Source organism: Arvicola amphibius, chromosome 4 (genome assembly GCF_903992535.2).
Source record: "Arvicola amphibius chromosome 4, mArvAmp1.2, whole genome shotgun sequence".
In the NCBI taxonomy this organism is placed as follows: Eukaryota; Metazoa; Chordata; class Mammalia; order Rodentia; family Cricetidae; genus Arvicola; species Arvicola amphibius.
In genome coordinates, this window is record NC_052050.1 from 36,018,655 (window position 1) to 36,034,419 (window position 15,765).

General features: G+C 41.8%; 2 protein-coding genes and 1 pseudogene across 2 annotated transcripts in view; all 3 read left to right on the top strand.

Moving 5' to 3' along the window:
- The window catches only part of Appbp2 (amyloid beta precursor protein binding protein 2), a 44,363-nt gene that overhangs the window by 2,120 nt on the left and 26,478 nt on the right, over window positions 1-15,765 (top strand). Inside the window, 1 exon segment of the mRNA XM_038328087.1 lies at window positions 15,325-15,413. Coding sequence (XP_038184015.1) covers window positions 15,325-15,413 — 89 coding nt within the window.
- LOC121677177 lies at window positions 1,161-2,576 on the top strand (annotated as a pseudogene).
- On the top strand, window positions 3,773-6,050 carry LOC119813514 (40S ribosomal protein S28-like). Its single transcript, XM_038328867.2, has 2 exons — window positions 3,773-3,972; window positions 6,011-6,050. Exons 1-2 carry the CDS (start codon window positions 3,773-3,775, stop codon window positions 6,048-6,050), a joined length of 240 nt encoding a protein of 79 aa, XP_038184795.2.

Consider the following 15,765-nt stretch of genomic DNA (forward strand, 5'->3'; position numbering starts at 1 on the left):
AGCAGTGTTAATACTTTCCCCTCTCTACATTATTGTGTTTAAGCCTCGCCATCCAAATGGGAGATAGAGGATTGAGAAAAGGTTTCAACTGTTGTAGCCCTGTCTGTCCTGGAATCTGTAGACCAGATTAGCCTCTTTTTGTTTTTCGAGACAGGGTTTCTCTGTATCGTCTTGGAACTAGCTCTTGTAACCCAGGCTGGTCTCGAACTCACATAGATCCTCCTACCTCTGCCTCCTGAGTGCTGGGATTAAAGGTGTGTGACACCACCGCCCAGCTCAGATTTAGCCTCTTGACTCACAGAGATAAACCTGCTCTGCCTTGCTGGTGCTGGGATTGAAGCCTGAGGCACAGGTCAGATATATATGGAGTTCCAAATTAGCCAGAGCTACATTGAGGGATCTTGTCTCAAAAAATAAAGAAAATAAAAATAAAGGCCTAAACCACCACCCTGGCTACAAAATTTTCATTTTGATACAATGTTTCACTAAGTTGCCTGGTATGGCTTTGAATTAACTCCCCCTCCCCCCTTTATTGTTTAGAGACAGGGTTTTTCTCTGTGTAGCCCTGTTCTCAGGCTGGCCTTGACTCAGACATCCACTTGCCTCTACCTCCTGATTGCTGGGATTAAAGACATGTGCCATCACCATGCTGCTTAAGTTGCTTTTTAAAATAGCATATATTTGGCTATAGAAATGCTCAGTGTGGCCGGGCGATGGTGGCACATGCCTTTAATCCCAGCACTCAGGAGGCAGAGGCAGGTGGATCTCTGTGAGTTCGAGACCAGCCTAGTCTACAGAGCTAGTTCCAGGACAGGCTCCAAAGCCACAAAGAAACCCTGTCTCAGAAAACAAAAACAAAAACAAAAACAAAAAAAAAAAAAAGAAAAGAAATGCTCAGTGGTTAAGAACACTTGTTCTTGCAGAGGACTGGGGTTCACTTCCCAGTGCCCACATGGTAGTTTACAACCATCCATAACAATATGATATACAAGCAAAGCACTCATACACATAAGATAAAATAAATAAATTTTTTAGCCAGGTGTAGTAGCACAAGCCATTTTAATCCCAGCACTGGGGAATCAGAAGCAGGTGGATCTATGTGAGTTTCAGAGCAGCTGGAACTCCAAATGAGACAGGATGTGGTGATCTGAGATACCTGTATGGGTAAGTTTGCAAGGAATGACTGTCATGGATTAGGAGCTAAGAAACTTGCTCAGGGTAAGGAGTAGTAGTCTGAGATTTTTGTAGGAAAGCTAAACAGAAGGTGGAGATAGCTACTGAATTCTGTGGTAGGAAAAACTGGCTAAAATACATGAATGAATTTACAGCCAGTAGTAAGTAGGTGGCTATATAAAAGTTGATACCCTACATAATAAGTGGCTTTTATTCCTAATGTTTTTCTCCAAGGGTGGAATCATTTTGGCATAGAAATGGATAGAGCTTACTGAAAAATTGTAAAACAGTGTACAGATTTATTAATAAGGCTAGGTGTCAGAACCCTAGCATTTGAGGGTCTGAGATAGGAAGATCACAAGTCCAGGGCCTCCCTAGCCTGCATATGGAGACTGTGTCTCAACAGCTAAAAAGCAAAAACTTAGAAAGTAAATTGGAGCTGAATTTGGTGACTTATTCTGTGATTCCAGGACTAGGGAGGTGGAAGAGACAGGAGGATCATTGCAGAGTTTAATGGACAACAATGGTAGGCTCTTTCTCAAAATTAATTAACTAATTTATTAAGATTCTTAAAGATTTATTGGGGGCTGGAGAGATGGCTCAGAGGTTAAGAGCACTGACTGCTCTTCCAGAGGTCCTGAGTTCAATTCCCAGCAACCACATGGTGGTTTACAACCATCTGTACTGAGATCTGGCGCCCTCCTCTGGCTTGCAGGCATACATCGAGGCAGAATGTTGTATACATAATAAATAAATAAATCTTTTTAAAAAAAGATTTATTACACAGTGTTCTGCCAACACCTATCTCTGCAGGTCAGAAGAGAAGATCTCATTACAGATGGTTGTGAGCCACCATGTGGTTGCTGGGAATTGAATTTAAACCTTTGGAAGAGCAGACAGTACTCTTAACTGCTGAGCCATCTCTCGCCAACTCTCCTTAATTTTTTACATAGTATAGGACTAAATTATCTGAGGGAGTAGCAGTTGGAGCCTCAAGTTCCAACTGAACCTGTATGACTTGAAGGAAGGTCATATCGAGTCTTATATCCTCATGAGCATGGTGGCCAACCTATTTGTGACAAACAGTTTGGTCCCTACTCCACAGAACCTGTCATTGGGTTGGATCCAAAGACCATTAAGCCTGTCATTTGCTCTTTAGACCTCATTGGCTGCCCATGGTGATTGATGACTTTGTGGTCAGTGGTACCTGCTCTGAACAAATGGATGGGATGTTTGATTCTCTCTGGGAGCCCAACATGGATCCAGTACATCTGTTTGAAGCCATTTCCTAAGCCATGCTGAATGTCGTGGACCTCCAGGATGCCACATCAAGCATGGGTATCATTGTGTTCATTGAAAATGACAAGATCTCCACCAAGATACTTAATGTCCAGAAGGACTAACCTTGTGCCTGGTCCCACTTTCCTTTTGTTTGTTTGGTTTTTAGATTTTTTTTTTGTTTTTTTTTTTGTTTTTTTTTGTTTTTTTGAGAGAGAGGGTTTCTCTAGCTTTGGATTCTGTAGACCAGGCTGGCCTTGAACTCACAAAGATCCGCCTGTTTCTGCCTCCCAGTGCTGAGATTAAAGGCATATGCCACCACTGACTGGGCTCTGTTGCTTTTCTTTTCAATAAAATGGCCTTTCTTTCATTTTTGGTTTTTTGAGGTAGGGTTCTCTGTAAAAACCCTGTCCTGGCTGTCCTAGAACTCACTTTGTAGACCAGGTCTACACCTGCATCTGCTTCTTGAGTACTGGGATTACAGGCGTGTGCCACCACTGCCCAGCTCAAATTGCCTGCCTGCCTGCCTGCCTGCCTGCCTTCCTTCCTTCCTTCCTTCCTTCCTTCCTTCCTTTCTTTCTTTCTTTCTTTCTTTCTTTCTTTCTTTCTTTCTTTCTTTCTTTTTCTCTCTCTCTTGGGAAACTGAATCAAGAAAAATCTGAAGCACAGTGGTTGGGAGAGGTGCATTTTAAGATAGCTGGGTATATTAAAACGCTACATATTTTAATATACCAAGACATTAGCACAATGACAGTAGAGTGAGAGATTGGTTATTGAGAATAATAGAAGTCCAGAAGGAAACTAAAATAATTTGAAGTTTTATTACATAATGATGTTAAGAGAATACTGTATTTCAAATCAAATGGGAAAAGATTTTTGGGATGCTTTGTTTAGATAAGTGGCTGTTTGGTATGTAAGTTAGACCACTATCTTGTATTATGTACCAAAATTAACTCCGTGGAATAAATTTTTAAGTATACCTATTAAGTTAACAGAATAAATTATTGGGTCTGCATCTTACATGGAGAAATGACTGAAATGTATAGTTTAAAGAAAATTTAGCCGGGCGGTGGTGGCGCACGCCTTTAATCCCAGCATTCGGGAGGCAGAGGCAGGCGGATCTCTGTGAGTTCGAGGCCAGCTTGGTCTACAAGAGCTAGTTCCAGGACAGGCTCTAAAAAAGCTGCAGAGAAACCCTGTCTCGAAAAACCAAAAAAAAAAAAAAAAAAAAAAAAAAAGAAAATTTAAAGATAATTTAAAAAATTAGAAAAGCATCACATAAAAATATACAAAGGACTCTCTCTGCCTGATCGCCGTCATCATGGACACAAGTCACGTACAGCCCATCAAACTCACTAGGGTAACCAAAATGCTGGGCAGGACCTGTTCACAGGGACAGTGCACGCAGGTACGTGTGGAATTTATGGATGACACCAGCCATTTTATCATCCTAAATGTCAAAGGTCCCGTTCGAGAGGGAGATGTACTCTCCCTAATGGAGTCAGAAAGGGAGGCTTGGAGGTTGTGCTGACCTTCCTGCTGGGTCCTGAGTGTCCACCACTTGGCCCATGGTGACCCACAACTATTAAATAAAACATTTATATTATTTTGAAAAAATATATACAAAAGGTGAAGGTTGCTCTTCTTGCCAACACTGCAATGCCTGCCATCTTGGCACAGAGAAGACTTTTCTAAGTTCAAAACCAAAAGCTTGGAATAAAAAGCATGAAGACCTAAATTTAGTTGTCAGAACAGGCAGGCAGGCTCCCTGAGACTCGCTGGCCAGCCAGCTAAACCTAGGGTGAGCTTCAGGCCAGTGTAAGACCCTGCCTCAAAAAATAGCTGAGGTGGTCAGTGTTCCTGAAGAACAGCATTCAAGACTGTCCTCTCTGTGTTCTGTGTATCTATAGCCGAAGCTTGTGCACCTGCACACACCCAGTAAAAATAAAACCCTATAAGTTAAAAAAAAGAATTTTAAACGATAGAAACTACTGCAATGTTTGTGGGAGTACAAATCAACATATCCTTTTTTGTTTGTTTTGGTTTTTTTTATTTTCTGGTTTTTTTCAAGACAGAGTTTCTCTGTAGCTTTGGAGCCTGTGCTGGAACTAGCTCTTGTCGACCAGGCTGGCCTTGAACTCACAGAGATCCACCTGCCTCTGCCCTCCAAGTGCTGGGATTAAAGGCGCCTGCCACCACTGCCTGGCTTTGGTTTTGGTTTTCTAGACAGGGTTTCTCTGTGTAGCCCTGGCTGTCCTGGAACTCATTATGTAGACCAGGCTGGCCTCAAACTCAGAGATCCACCTGCCTCTCTGTCCTGAGTGCTGGGATTAGGCTTCACCTGTGATGTTTTAGTAACTAATAGTCTAATATAATGCGTGTCTAATTTCAGTTTGTTTTAGTCAAGACCCTGCGTCTCACTACTTAACGGTTCTCTTTTTTGGGGACAGAATTTCATATAGCCCAGGGTAGTTAAGAATAACCGTGTTCTGATCCTTCTGTACCACCACACACAGGGCTACCAGTGCTCTATTAACTGAGCTACAGCCCCAGCTCTTTTCAGTGGTCCTGGAAAATACCTTTCATGTGCCAGTGTTGAAAGTATACAGTGTATAATGATGTGTAATGTATGTGCACTTGCATCTTTGTCTACCACAATCAGAGAAGACATTGTAGGCCCTACTTTATCTCTCTGCCTTATCTTGAGAGAGTTTCTGTTAGCCAGCAAGTTCTAGTGGTACTCTTGTCTATACTCCCTTAATGCTGGAATTAAATTTTCGCATCACATTGGTGATGGGTATTTGAATTTAGGACCTTTTTTTATTTTATTTATTTATCATGTATATAACATTCTGCCTCCATGTATGCCCGCACGCCAGAGGAGGGCGCCTGATCTCATTACAGATGGTTGTGAGCCACCATGTGGTTGCTGGTAATTGAGCTCAGGTCCTCTGGAAGAACAGTCAGTGTTCTTAACTGCTAGGCCTTCTCCAGCCCAATTTAGGTCCTCTTGCTTGGGCAACAAGTACTTTTATCCACTGAGCAATCTCCTCAGGCTAGATATCTCTGTTAAGTGTTATTTTAGCTGTAAATTCACCTTCTCCTTTTCATCCTTCTTTTCCTCCTCCTCCTCCTCTTCCTCCTCTTCCTCCTCTTCTTCCTCTTCCTCTTCCTCCTCCTCCTCATCCTCTTTTTCCTCCTCTTCCTCTTCTTCCTTCTCCTTCTCCTCCTTTTCCTTCTTGTTCTCCTTCTTTGCATTTCTTACTTTTTTTGTTTTTTAAAGAAATGGTTGTGTTGTCCTGTGAACAGAATTTCCTAGTCTGGAATTTCAGTGGTTGCTATATGAAATGTTACTATTTCCCCCCCACCACCACCACCTGGATGCTCTTACATTTGTCTCTGTGGGAACTTTGTGAATTTCTTGGTTCATGCCCGATTTATTTGGTTTTGTGAGTGTGGTTGTACTGTGTGCAGTGCAGGTGTGTATGTGGAAGCCAGAGGTTAACCTTGGGTATTTCTCAGGAGCTGTGTACCTTGGTCCTTTTGTTGTTTGTTTCAGACAGGGACTCAAGAGAGATGTGCCTGTTTCTGCCTCCTGAGTAAAGGAATATGCCACCATGTCCTGCTTCACCTTGTTTTTGGAGAAAAGTCTCTCTTAGCCGTGTAGATTTTCCACTTTTGTGTAGCTTCAAACCCAGATGTTTACACGAGAGCTGTAATATTTTACCCAGGGTCTCTCTGTTAAAGGGTTGGATGTCCGCATCTCTGTCGCCGCTATTTGTCATAATTCTACAAGTTTATTTACTCCCGTTCTTTTGGAGAAGTCAACTGAAATTATTTCTTGGGGAGAGTATTTAATTTATCTTCTTAAACTTCCTTAGCTACCTTCCTAAATCAGTTAGGATTGTTTTCCTTCTCTGATAGATGATGATTAATTTTGTAGATCAGAGAATAGATTTGTTTTTTTGTTTTTTGTTTTGTATTGCTCTGGGATGTGTAGGGGGTCACCACTGTTTTCTTCAAACTAGCATGGTGCCTTATTAAAATATTCAGAGACGTATTGAGTTGATAAAAGTGGGGCTGCGGTAAAGTACATGTAAAGTATATGTGTAAAACCAAGGGTTTGATCCCCAGCACCAAAAATAAAGAAAAATAACTAGAATGCTCCTTGTTGTAGCATTTTGGTATCTGCTATCAAAACCATGAAGATACAACAGGTACAGAGAGCTCTGTACCTGTTTTATGAAATGAATCTTCCTTGATCTGATGTTAAAATAGGAAACACCTATTTTTATCTATAAATTAAAGCAACCATATTCAGAATTTGTTCTCAGTTTTTCCATTTTTGTCATAGTCTCCTAAGTAGAAAAGTGAAGTTGCTGTTCTACCAGCTACTAGCACTTTGCCTAAAAAAAAGTTACTTAAATCACATATATATGGTGGTTAACAAAGAGACCCTGCAACTAGACAAGGACAGGGTGCAGAGAATAAGACTGCACTGCACAGCTCGTACCACTCGACTCCCCACAAGGTTCATGGCTCCTTGTAGAGTAAGGGACTGAAAAGGCTGTAAGAGTCCGAGATTGTATGTGATCATAATGAAACTGAGCAGTTGTGACAGCACAAGTCCTGCTTCAAGCTAAACGAAATAGCAGCATGGGGGGAGGAGGTGGACATGAAGACCCACCCTGTCTCCACTGGGGGAGGAAGTGTTGATTTTCTTTAAGGATGTGGCGCTTGGGAACCAATCCAAGCACCAGTGGATGGCCCTACAACCAAAAGAATATGTGTAACACAAGCTGAACTTTATACACACACACGCACACACTTTTAAAAAGGCACAAAGTTGTGTTGCAGTGAAGGGAGCTGGATCTGGAAGGAATGGGGAAGGCAAGATTGACTATGACCAAAATATATTGTGTGACATTCTCAAAGAGGACTGGAAAATAGGGGCACACGCCTTTAATTCCAGCACTTGGGAGTCAGGCAGGTGAATCTCCATGTTTGAGACCAGCTGGTCAGCAGAGCAAGTTCCAGGATAGCCAGGGCTACACAGAGAAACCCTGTCTTGGGGTGAGGGTGGAGGGACAAATAACAAAAAACCTTGATCATTAGACTGGCTATAGTGGTACACACTTGTAATCCCTAGGACTCTGAATCTTAGCCTCAGGATACAGGATAAGAGGCTAGAGGATCACAGATAGCTAGACAGTAAATTCAAGGCCAACCTGGGCTACATGAAACCTTGTCTCAAAAACCAACAGAAAACAAAAATTCCCTCTTTTTGTGGGAGTGGGGGTTGAGATAGGGTTTCTCTGTGTAGCCCTGACTGTCCTGGAATTCACTCTGTATCCCAGTCTGGCCTCTACCTCCTGAGTAATGGGATCAAAGGTGTGGTCCACCCCTTGTCTCAAAATCCCCTCTTAATTGAGCAGTTCATTTTTTTAGACTAATAATTTATCCAGTAGGTAACTGTACATAGGCAAACCTTACTTTGGAAACTAAAACATCAGGGATGCTGCCTACTCCTGGATCCTCCAGAGTGAGAAGAAAGTCAAGAAGCCTTGAAAGAAAAGGCCAGAAACAGGGTACATCTGATGAAGGGGCAGATTAGATAGTGCAAACTTCTATTTTAAAAAAAAATCTATTTGCAAGGGCTACAAGGTGGCTGGAGAGATTGAAGCCTTGGGAGAAAAGGAGGAACCAAGTAGATAGAAGGTGTGTTTCCATCCCTCTGCCCTTAATTTCTTTCCTCTCCACATCTAGTTAGATTCTCTTTAAAAGTCCACTGCAGAGTTGAAACTGTTAAGGGAGGACCTAGAGGCTGGTAAAAATTCATTTACCTCGGGACTGGAGAGATGGCTCAGAGGTTAAGAGCACTGACTGTTCTTCTAGAGGTCCTGAGTTCAGTTCCTAGCAACCACATGGTGCTTCACAACCATCTGTAATGAGATCTAATGCCCTCTTCTGGCAGGCAGGGATGCCTGCAGACAGAACACTGTACACGTAGTAAATAAATCTTTTTTTTTAAGAATTCATTTACCTCTGCCCTTTGTTCTTGGGGCCTAGCTGGGACAGGAGCTTGATGGGATACTCCCCATTTCCAGCCCCATTTGGGACTCCTAGATGTGTATGGAAGGTAGTCCAGTGGGGTCCAGAGAAAAAGTGTGGGTAGGAGTGACATCAGGCATCTGCCAGTTTGTGCTGGTCTGGGTTTGCAAAATGAGGATAATGAGGCTAGCAGTTATGTTGTGTGTCGTTCTGTCCATATTCCCCTAACACCTCAAGTGAGGAAGGATGAGCATTGCATTTCTTGAGTGTTGGATGGTAAGTCACCAGAACCGGAATTGGAAAGGGGTTGGAGAAGCAAGCATTTGCTGAGGGACTGGGTTCTGAGACACTCCAGTTCATCTAAGAAGTTGTGGACCTAGGCCTCTAACAAGGAGAGCCTTGAGTCAGGTGTGGGCTCCAGGTGTTCCAGCTCCAGAAGTGGCATCTGAGATTTGGACACCTTTGTGCAGACAGGAGCTTGATGTGGGAGAACTTGAATCTGTGTCATTGGGGTTCATCTTACAGATTTATTGCTGGGTATTTCTAATACCATCTTCTCAAGAACTAATTCACCCACTGTCCCTGGGGAAGATGAGCTGTCCAAGGAGAGGGAAGGCAGTGTTCACCCAGCATTCAACCTATTGACCACATGTAAAGTTTCATCAGTGACTCCAGAAATGAGCTCTAGAGAATAGCAGTACCAAAGACAAATGCAGAAAACACTGGGTTTCCTAGGGAGATAATAGTGTCGGAATCCGTTGGTAGTTTCTGGGGCTGATACAGTGATGCACCCAGTGAAGTTGATGTAGCCAAGCTTTGGAACTGGTGTGTGCACCTTAACCTCAGTGCTAGATATGGTCTGCTCAGCTTTGGTGAAATGGTGGGCTACTACACTGTCTGAGCCATGTGTTCAGCACCAAATTTAAGTACAGCTCATCTTTCTTGAGACCACAGGAGAGATGTCGGGGGTGGGAGGGAAAGGAGCCAGAGGCTTGCAGAGAACAGCGAGAGAAGTACTAGACCTTGTGTGAAAGGCGGGCAGGAAAACAGATGGAATCAGAGTGGAGCAGTGCACGCACCCCTGGATACCCTGAGGTCCTACCTTCTCCCCACTGAGGTAGAAAGTGCCATGGCCTCATACTATGGCAGTGGTGCATCTTGAACATAATTATTAGCCACTTGTTCTTGAACCTTTTGTTCCAAAGACCCTTGTTGATGAGTTCCGTTGTGCCTGCCAGTTGTGCCTCGTACATGGTTCCAAATGAGCCATTGTCACTCGCTTTGATTTTTTTTTTAAGATTTATTTATTTATTATGTATACAACAGTCGGCCTCCATGTAGGCCCACATGCCAGAAGAGGGCACCAGATCTCATTACAGATGGTTGTGAGCCACCATGTGGTTGCTGGGAATTGAACTCACGACCTCTGGAAGAGCAGCCAGTGCTCTTAACCACTGAGCCATCTCTCCAGCCCCGTCACTTTGATTTTTGAGCTGAGTGGGAGCACTGCTTAGGGCAGCTGTTGCTGTAGTTACCTTCCCACTGTCAGCCCAGTCTCACTCTGAGTGTCAGGAAACTAGTATGTTCATGGCTCCCATGCCTCCACCCATGTCCCTTAACTAATGCCTGCCTCTGCCACCTAGCTCTGCTAGTGGCTGAAACCCCCACCCCAACACCTATGGCTCACCATCACCATGGCTGTAGGGCTCAGCTGCTGGACTTCTGCTTCTTCCAGCTGCACCTGTCAGGCTTATTAGCTAATCTTGAAGCTAACTCTCATGTCTATACTATTATATCTGTATAGCTGAGTGGTGGTGGTGCACGCCTTTAATCCCAGCATTCAGGAGGCAGAGGCAGGCAGATTTCTATGAGTTTGAGGCCAGCCTGGTCTACAGAGTTCGTTTGAGGATGGCCAGGGCTACACACAGGTAACTTTGTCTCTCAAAACAAAAGAAAAATGGGAAAAAGTTATTAATTAGTGATACAGGTTGTTTCCTTTACTTATTTTTGTAGTATTTTATATTCATGTACATTTAGATTTTTGTTTTGGTTTTGTTTCTTGAGGTAGGGTTTTACACTGTAGCCCAGCTTGACCCAGAACTGCTAAATAGTTTTAACTAGCCTTGAACTCAGCAATTCTCCTACCTCAGCCTTTTGAGTGCTGAGATTACACTTAAAAAGGCACCAAGCCTTTTCCATTGTAGAGTTTTATGTGACCATTTATCTCTTTGTTGCTTTTGCCTGTGATATAATGGTTACAAAGTCATTGTTACCAGGTCACTTTTAGTATTCCAATTTGTGTGTGTTCTTGTGTGCAGGTCGCATGTCTGTGCACAGAGTGTAGAGGCCAAAGGTCTGTCTTGAGTGTCATTTGCTAAGAAACTCTTAACTTTGGATTTTTGTTGTTTGTGAATACAGAGTTTCTCCACTAGGCTGGAGTTCCCTAAGCAGGCCAGATGGACTGGGCTAGCCTGCGAGGCTGAAGGGTCTGCCTGTCCTGACCTTCAGCACTGGGTTACAAACCTTTCATTTATATGCCTTTCTTTTCCACAGGGTCTGGAGTTAGAACTCAGGCCTCACACACATTGGCTAGCACTTTACTGCTGAGGGACTCCCCAGCCCTGATTTAATTTTTTTTTTTTTTTTTTTGGTTTTTCGAGACAGGGTTTCTCTGTGGCTTTGGAGCCTGTCCTGGAACTAGCTCTTGTAGACCAGGCTGGTCTTGAACTCACAGAGATCCGCCCCTGATTTAATTTTTAACATTTAAAAATTGGGGGTTGTTGAGGTAGCTTGGTGGGTAAAAACCTGCAGGAGAGGCTGGTTCCCCAAAGTTTAGCTCATCCACACATGCGCTTGCATTCACATACTCAAAATAATTTGAATTAAAATACTAAGGTTTTAAATATTTAGGAATTAGATACTATCTTTATTTCTAGTTGGTATCTCTAACCCCTCTTTGTCCTGTCATCAATATTAATCTTTATTTTGGGATATACTTAAGGCTAAAACAAACATGAGTAGGGCTGTTAGGTCATTACCCTTGTCTGGTAATTTAAATAGGAATCCATTTTATCTAGATAAGTTAAATGCTTTCGTATAGAAAACAGCTGTAGTTTGTGATGGGGCATATTGTCAAACTGTTTTGTTTTTGAGACAGGGTTTCTCTGTGTAGACTGGGCTGTCCTGGTCTCACTGTAAACCAGGTTGACTTGGAACTCAGAGATCTGCTTGCCTCTGCCTCCTGAATACTGGGATTGAAGGCATGCACCACCATTGCACAGCTCAAACTGTGTCTTAAGTGATGTGGGATGTCCTTCTGTATATGTGTTGGTTTTATTGGATAATGCATAAAGCTGTTTTGGCCAATGGCTTAGGCTGGAAATCCAAACAGATTTTATATATATATATATATATATATATATATATATATATATATATATATATATATATATATATATATATATATGGGGGGGGAGGCAGAGTCAGGGAGACACCATGTAGCTGCCGAAGGAGATAGACGCTGGAACCCACAGCCTCATTCCGATATGCAGATGAATAAAAATGGGTTAATTTAAGACATAATAGTTAGCCAGGAATATGCATAAGCTATTGGCCAAGGAGTGTTGTAATTAATACAGTTTCTGTGTGATTATTCAGGTCTGGGCGGTCGGGAAACTAACGAGGAGTCTCCTAACTACACTTAAAAAAAGCAGCTCCTCTAAATTCTATTTCAAATTACATTTAGTAGGTTATATCAATTTTTAGTTAAGGGATATTATTAACTGCACAACACATGCAACTGAATTTGTCTTTATTTGACTGGCAAAAACAGGCAAAATGGTTATATAACTTGTTTCATTTTTATCTATTTTATAAAAGAAATTCTAATCCTTAAGGTTGATAATGATAATCATTTTGGCAAGGGTTTGGAAGAGCATGCTTATGTATAATGTGTGTGTATACAAAGTGTGTGTGTGTGTGTGAGTACATGCATGCACATGTGCCATTGTACACTTATCACAGTATGTGTGTGAAGGTGTAAGGATAACCTTGGATGTCAGTCCTTCCCCTTTTGTTTTTCTACTGTGTATGCTGTTTGGTCTCCACCTCCCTCTTCCCCATAGGAGCGTTGCGATTGCAGACTGGGGATTCAAACTCAAGTCCTCATGCTTGCATGGGCATGGTTTTACCCACTGAGCCTTTGGAAGTTAAGATTTTTTTCTTAGTGTTCTGGAGAAATATCTAAATATCTTGGTTATTACATTTTTGGTTCTGCTTTGGATTATTTTGCCCACAAACCGGAATTTGGTTATGAATTCTCAGCTATATTTCTCCTGTATTATTCTGTAATGGCCAATTGTCAAGTAAGTATAACTGATTGATGCTAGTGTATTTTACTGCATACATTCTCAAAAACTCTTATTTTTCTGTAGCAGAAAGGGCATTTCTGGGGGCTGTAGGAATAGCTCAGTGGTTAAGAGTTCTTCCAGAGGTCCTGAGTTCAATTCCCAGCACTCACATGGTGGCTCACAACCATCTATATCTGTAGTCCTCATGGGATCCAATGTCCTCTTCTGCTGTGCGAATGCATATATAGGCAAAATACCCATATACATAAAAGTTTATAAATTAATTAATTAAAAAAGAAAGCCATTTCCAAAATTAGCGGCTCTTTCCTTATGAACTAGGTTTTAATGTTAATTTGAATATTTTCATTCCATGAAAATCACAGTTCTGTTGGCCTCCCTGAACTTATAGTACCTCTTCTCAGCAACAGTTGTTGACTTTACAGAAACCATTGGTATCTATACTTTTTCCTCTCCTGTGTTAGAGATGGAACCCAGGGCTTGGTGTATGCTTTAAGCTTTCTATCACTGAGCTGTGTGTGTACCTAATTTAATCTGACCTTTGTGTGACTAATGATCTTATGCCCAACAGTATGCTGAGTTTGTAGTTTGTTTTCCTGCACAGAGTGACCTGCCTTCCTCTTTTTTTGCAGCCAGTGTTGTCAATTGAGTTCATGTTAAGTAGCTGTGATACAAAGTGAACTAAGAGCAAAATTTCTGTTATAACTTACATGCATTCAAAAGCATTTGGTGAAATTGAGGTCAGGAAAAATGATAAAACTGAATTTGTTTCTTTTTTAAATTTTCATTCATTTATTTTATGTATGAGTACCTTGACTGCTTGTGTATCTGAGTACCATGTGTTTGTCTGGTGCCCAAGGAAGCCAGAAGAATGTGTTGTATCCTCTGGAGTTGGAGTTACAGGGAGTTGTGAGCCACCCTGTGATTGCTGGGAATTAAGCCTGGGTCCCCTAAAGAGCAGTCAATCTCCTAACTGATGAGCCATCTCTCTAGCCCCTCTCTGTATTTGTTTTTGGTGTTTCGAGTCAGGGTTTCTCTTTGTAACAGCCCTAGCTGTCCTGGAACTAGTTCTGTAGAAAATCCTCCTGATTTTGCCTCCTGAGTGCTGAGATTAAAGGCGTGTGCCACCGCTGCCTGGCCATATTTGTTTTTTAAAAACATGTTATTAATTAAACTTTATATTTGTGCACGTATGTGGAGATCAGAAGACAGTTGGAGGAATCAGTTCTGTCCTTATACCCTTTGGATCCCTGTGATTGGGCTCCAGTCTGCAGGCTAAGCTGCCAAGCTCCTTTATCCACAAAGCCATTTTGGCAATCCCTAAATTGTTCTTTTTTGATTGCTTGTTTTATTTATGTATTTATGACAAGGTTTCTCTGTGTAGCGCTGGCTATCCTGAAACTTGCCCTGTGGACCAGGCTGGCCTCAAACTCAGATCCAACTGCCTCTGCCTCTTGAGTGCTAGGGTTAAAGGTGTTTGCCACCACCACCCAGCTCCTAAATTGTTCTTTTAAAAGGTACCGGTTCCTGCTGGGTAGTAGGGGCACACACCTTTAATTCCAGCATTCAGGATGCAGAGGTAGGCAGATCTCTGAGTTTGAGGCCAGCATAGTCTACAGAGCAAGTTCTAGGATAACCAGGTATACACACACACACACACACACACACACACACACACACACGGAGAAGACATCTTGTCTGGAAAAACTGAAATCAAACAACAACAACAAAACAGTTCTGACAAGTCAGAAATATATGAATCCTGTCATCTTGGATCTTTAGATAGATGTACTATATACTGTTAGTGTTTGTGAAATATATGCAGAACTAAGCTGAGTATTTGAGATTGGCTGAAGTGCCCAATGGAGCATATTGACTGCTGCTTTCTAGATACTGGCTTTGCTGTTATTTTGATAACTTAAAATTATCCAGTTTTGTTTAAAGAAAAAAACAAACATTTAAGTTTCTTAAGTAATGGGCTTCTGTATGATACATATAGTTAAATACCACATCTTTGTAATTTGTAATGTTCCAGGTGCTATTCTATTTCACAATACTAATTCTGAGCAATTATGTGCAATGTTAAAGTTTTATGAAGTTTTATGAGTTATAGAAATTTATTCGTTGCATTTTCTTCATGCAAGCCTCTTTTCTGATATTGCTGTGTATTTATACTTAAAATCAGTCATTAAAATCCTGGGGTTTCTTTTGTTTTTGTTTTTTTAAATTAGAGAATAGTTTGTTTGGGCTTACAGTTTTAGAGGGTTAAAGTCCATGGCCATCATGGCAGGCAGCGTGGTCCTGTAACAGTAGCTGCGAGTTTACATCTTGAGATACAGTCACCTAGCAGAGAGACCGAGGGGGGAGGGGGCGTGGCGGCGAGGTGTTGTGCTAAATCACAGAGCAGAAAGTTAAATTAAAAAGTTAAAAATAATTATTTTTCTTCTTATTACAGCTTTACCAACAGGGACGCTTATGTCAACTGGGCAGTGAATTCTGTGAATTGGAAGTTTTTGCTAAAGTTTTGAGAGCTTTGGATAAAAGGTAAATTTGTGTGTATGTGTTTTGGCTTTCACACATTCGTCTGTCCTTCCTTCTGAGTCTCACGTGGCCCAAGATGGGCTTGAATTTGCTAAACTTCTGATCTTCCTTCATCTCCTTCATGAGGCTTGAATTACAGATAGGAGGAAACAGCCCTCTCCCCAATAAAAAGATACTAAAACATATATACCATAAAATTTGCTACTTAAACCATTTCAAAATGTATGATTCAGGGGCTGGAGAGATGGTTCAGTGGTTAAGAAGACTGGTTGCTCTCCCAGAGGACTCAGATACAATTCCTAGCACCTATAGAATAGTGGCTATATGAAACTCTAGTTTCAGGGGTACAGTATCC

Coding starts and splice junctions, on each gene's coding strand:
- LOC119813514 (XM_038328867.2), top strand. CDS start 3,773: ATGGACACAAGTCACGTACAGCCCATCAAACTCACTAGGGTAACCAAA. Junction 3,973..6,010: donor TCAGAAAGGGAGGCTTGGAG/GTTGTGCTGACC, acceptor TGTTTGTTTCAG/ACAGGGACTCAAGAGAGATG.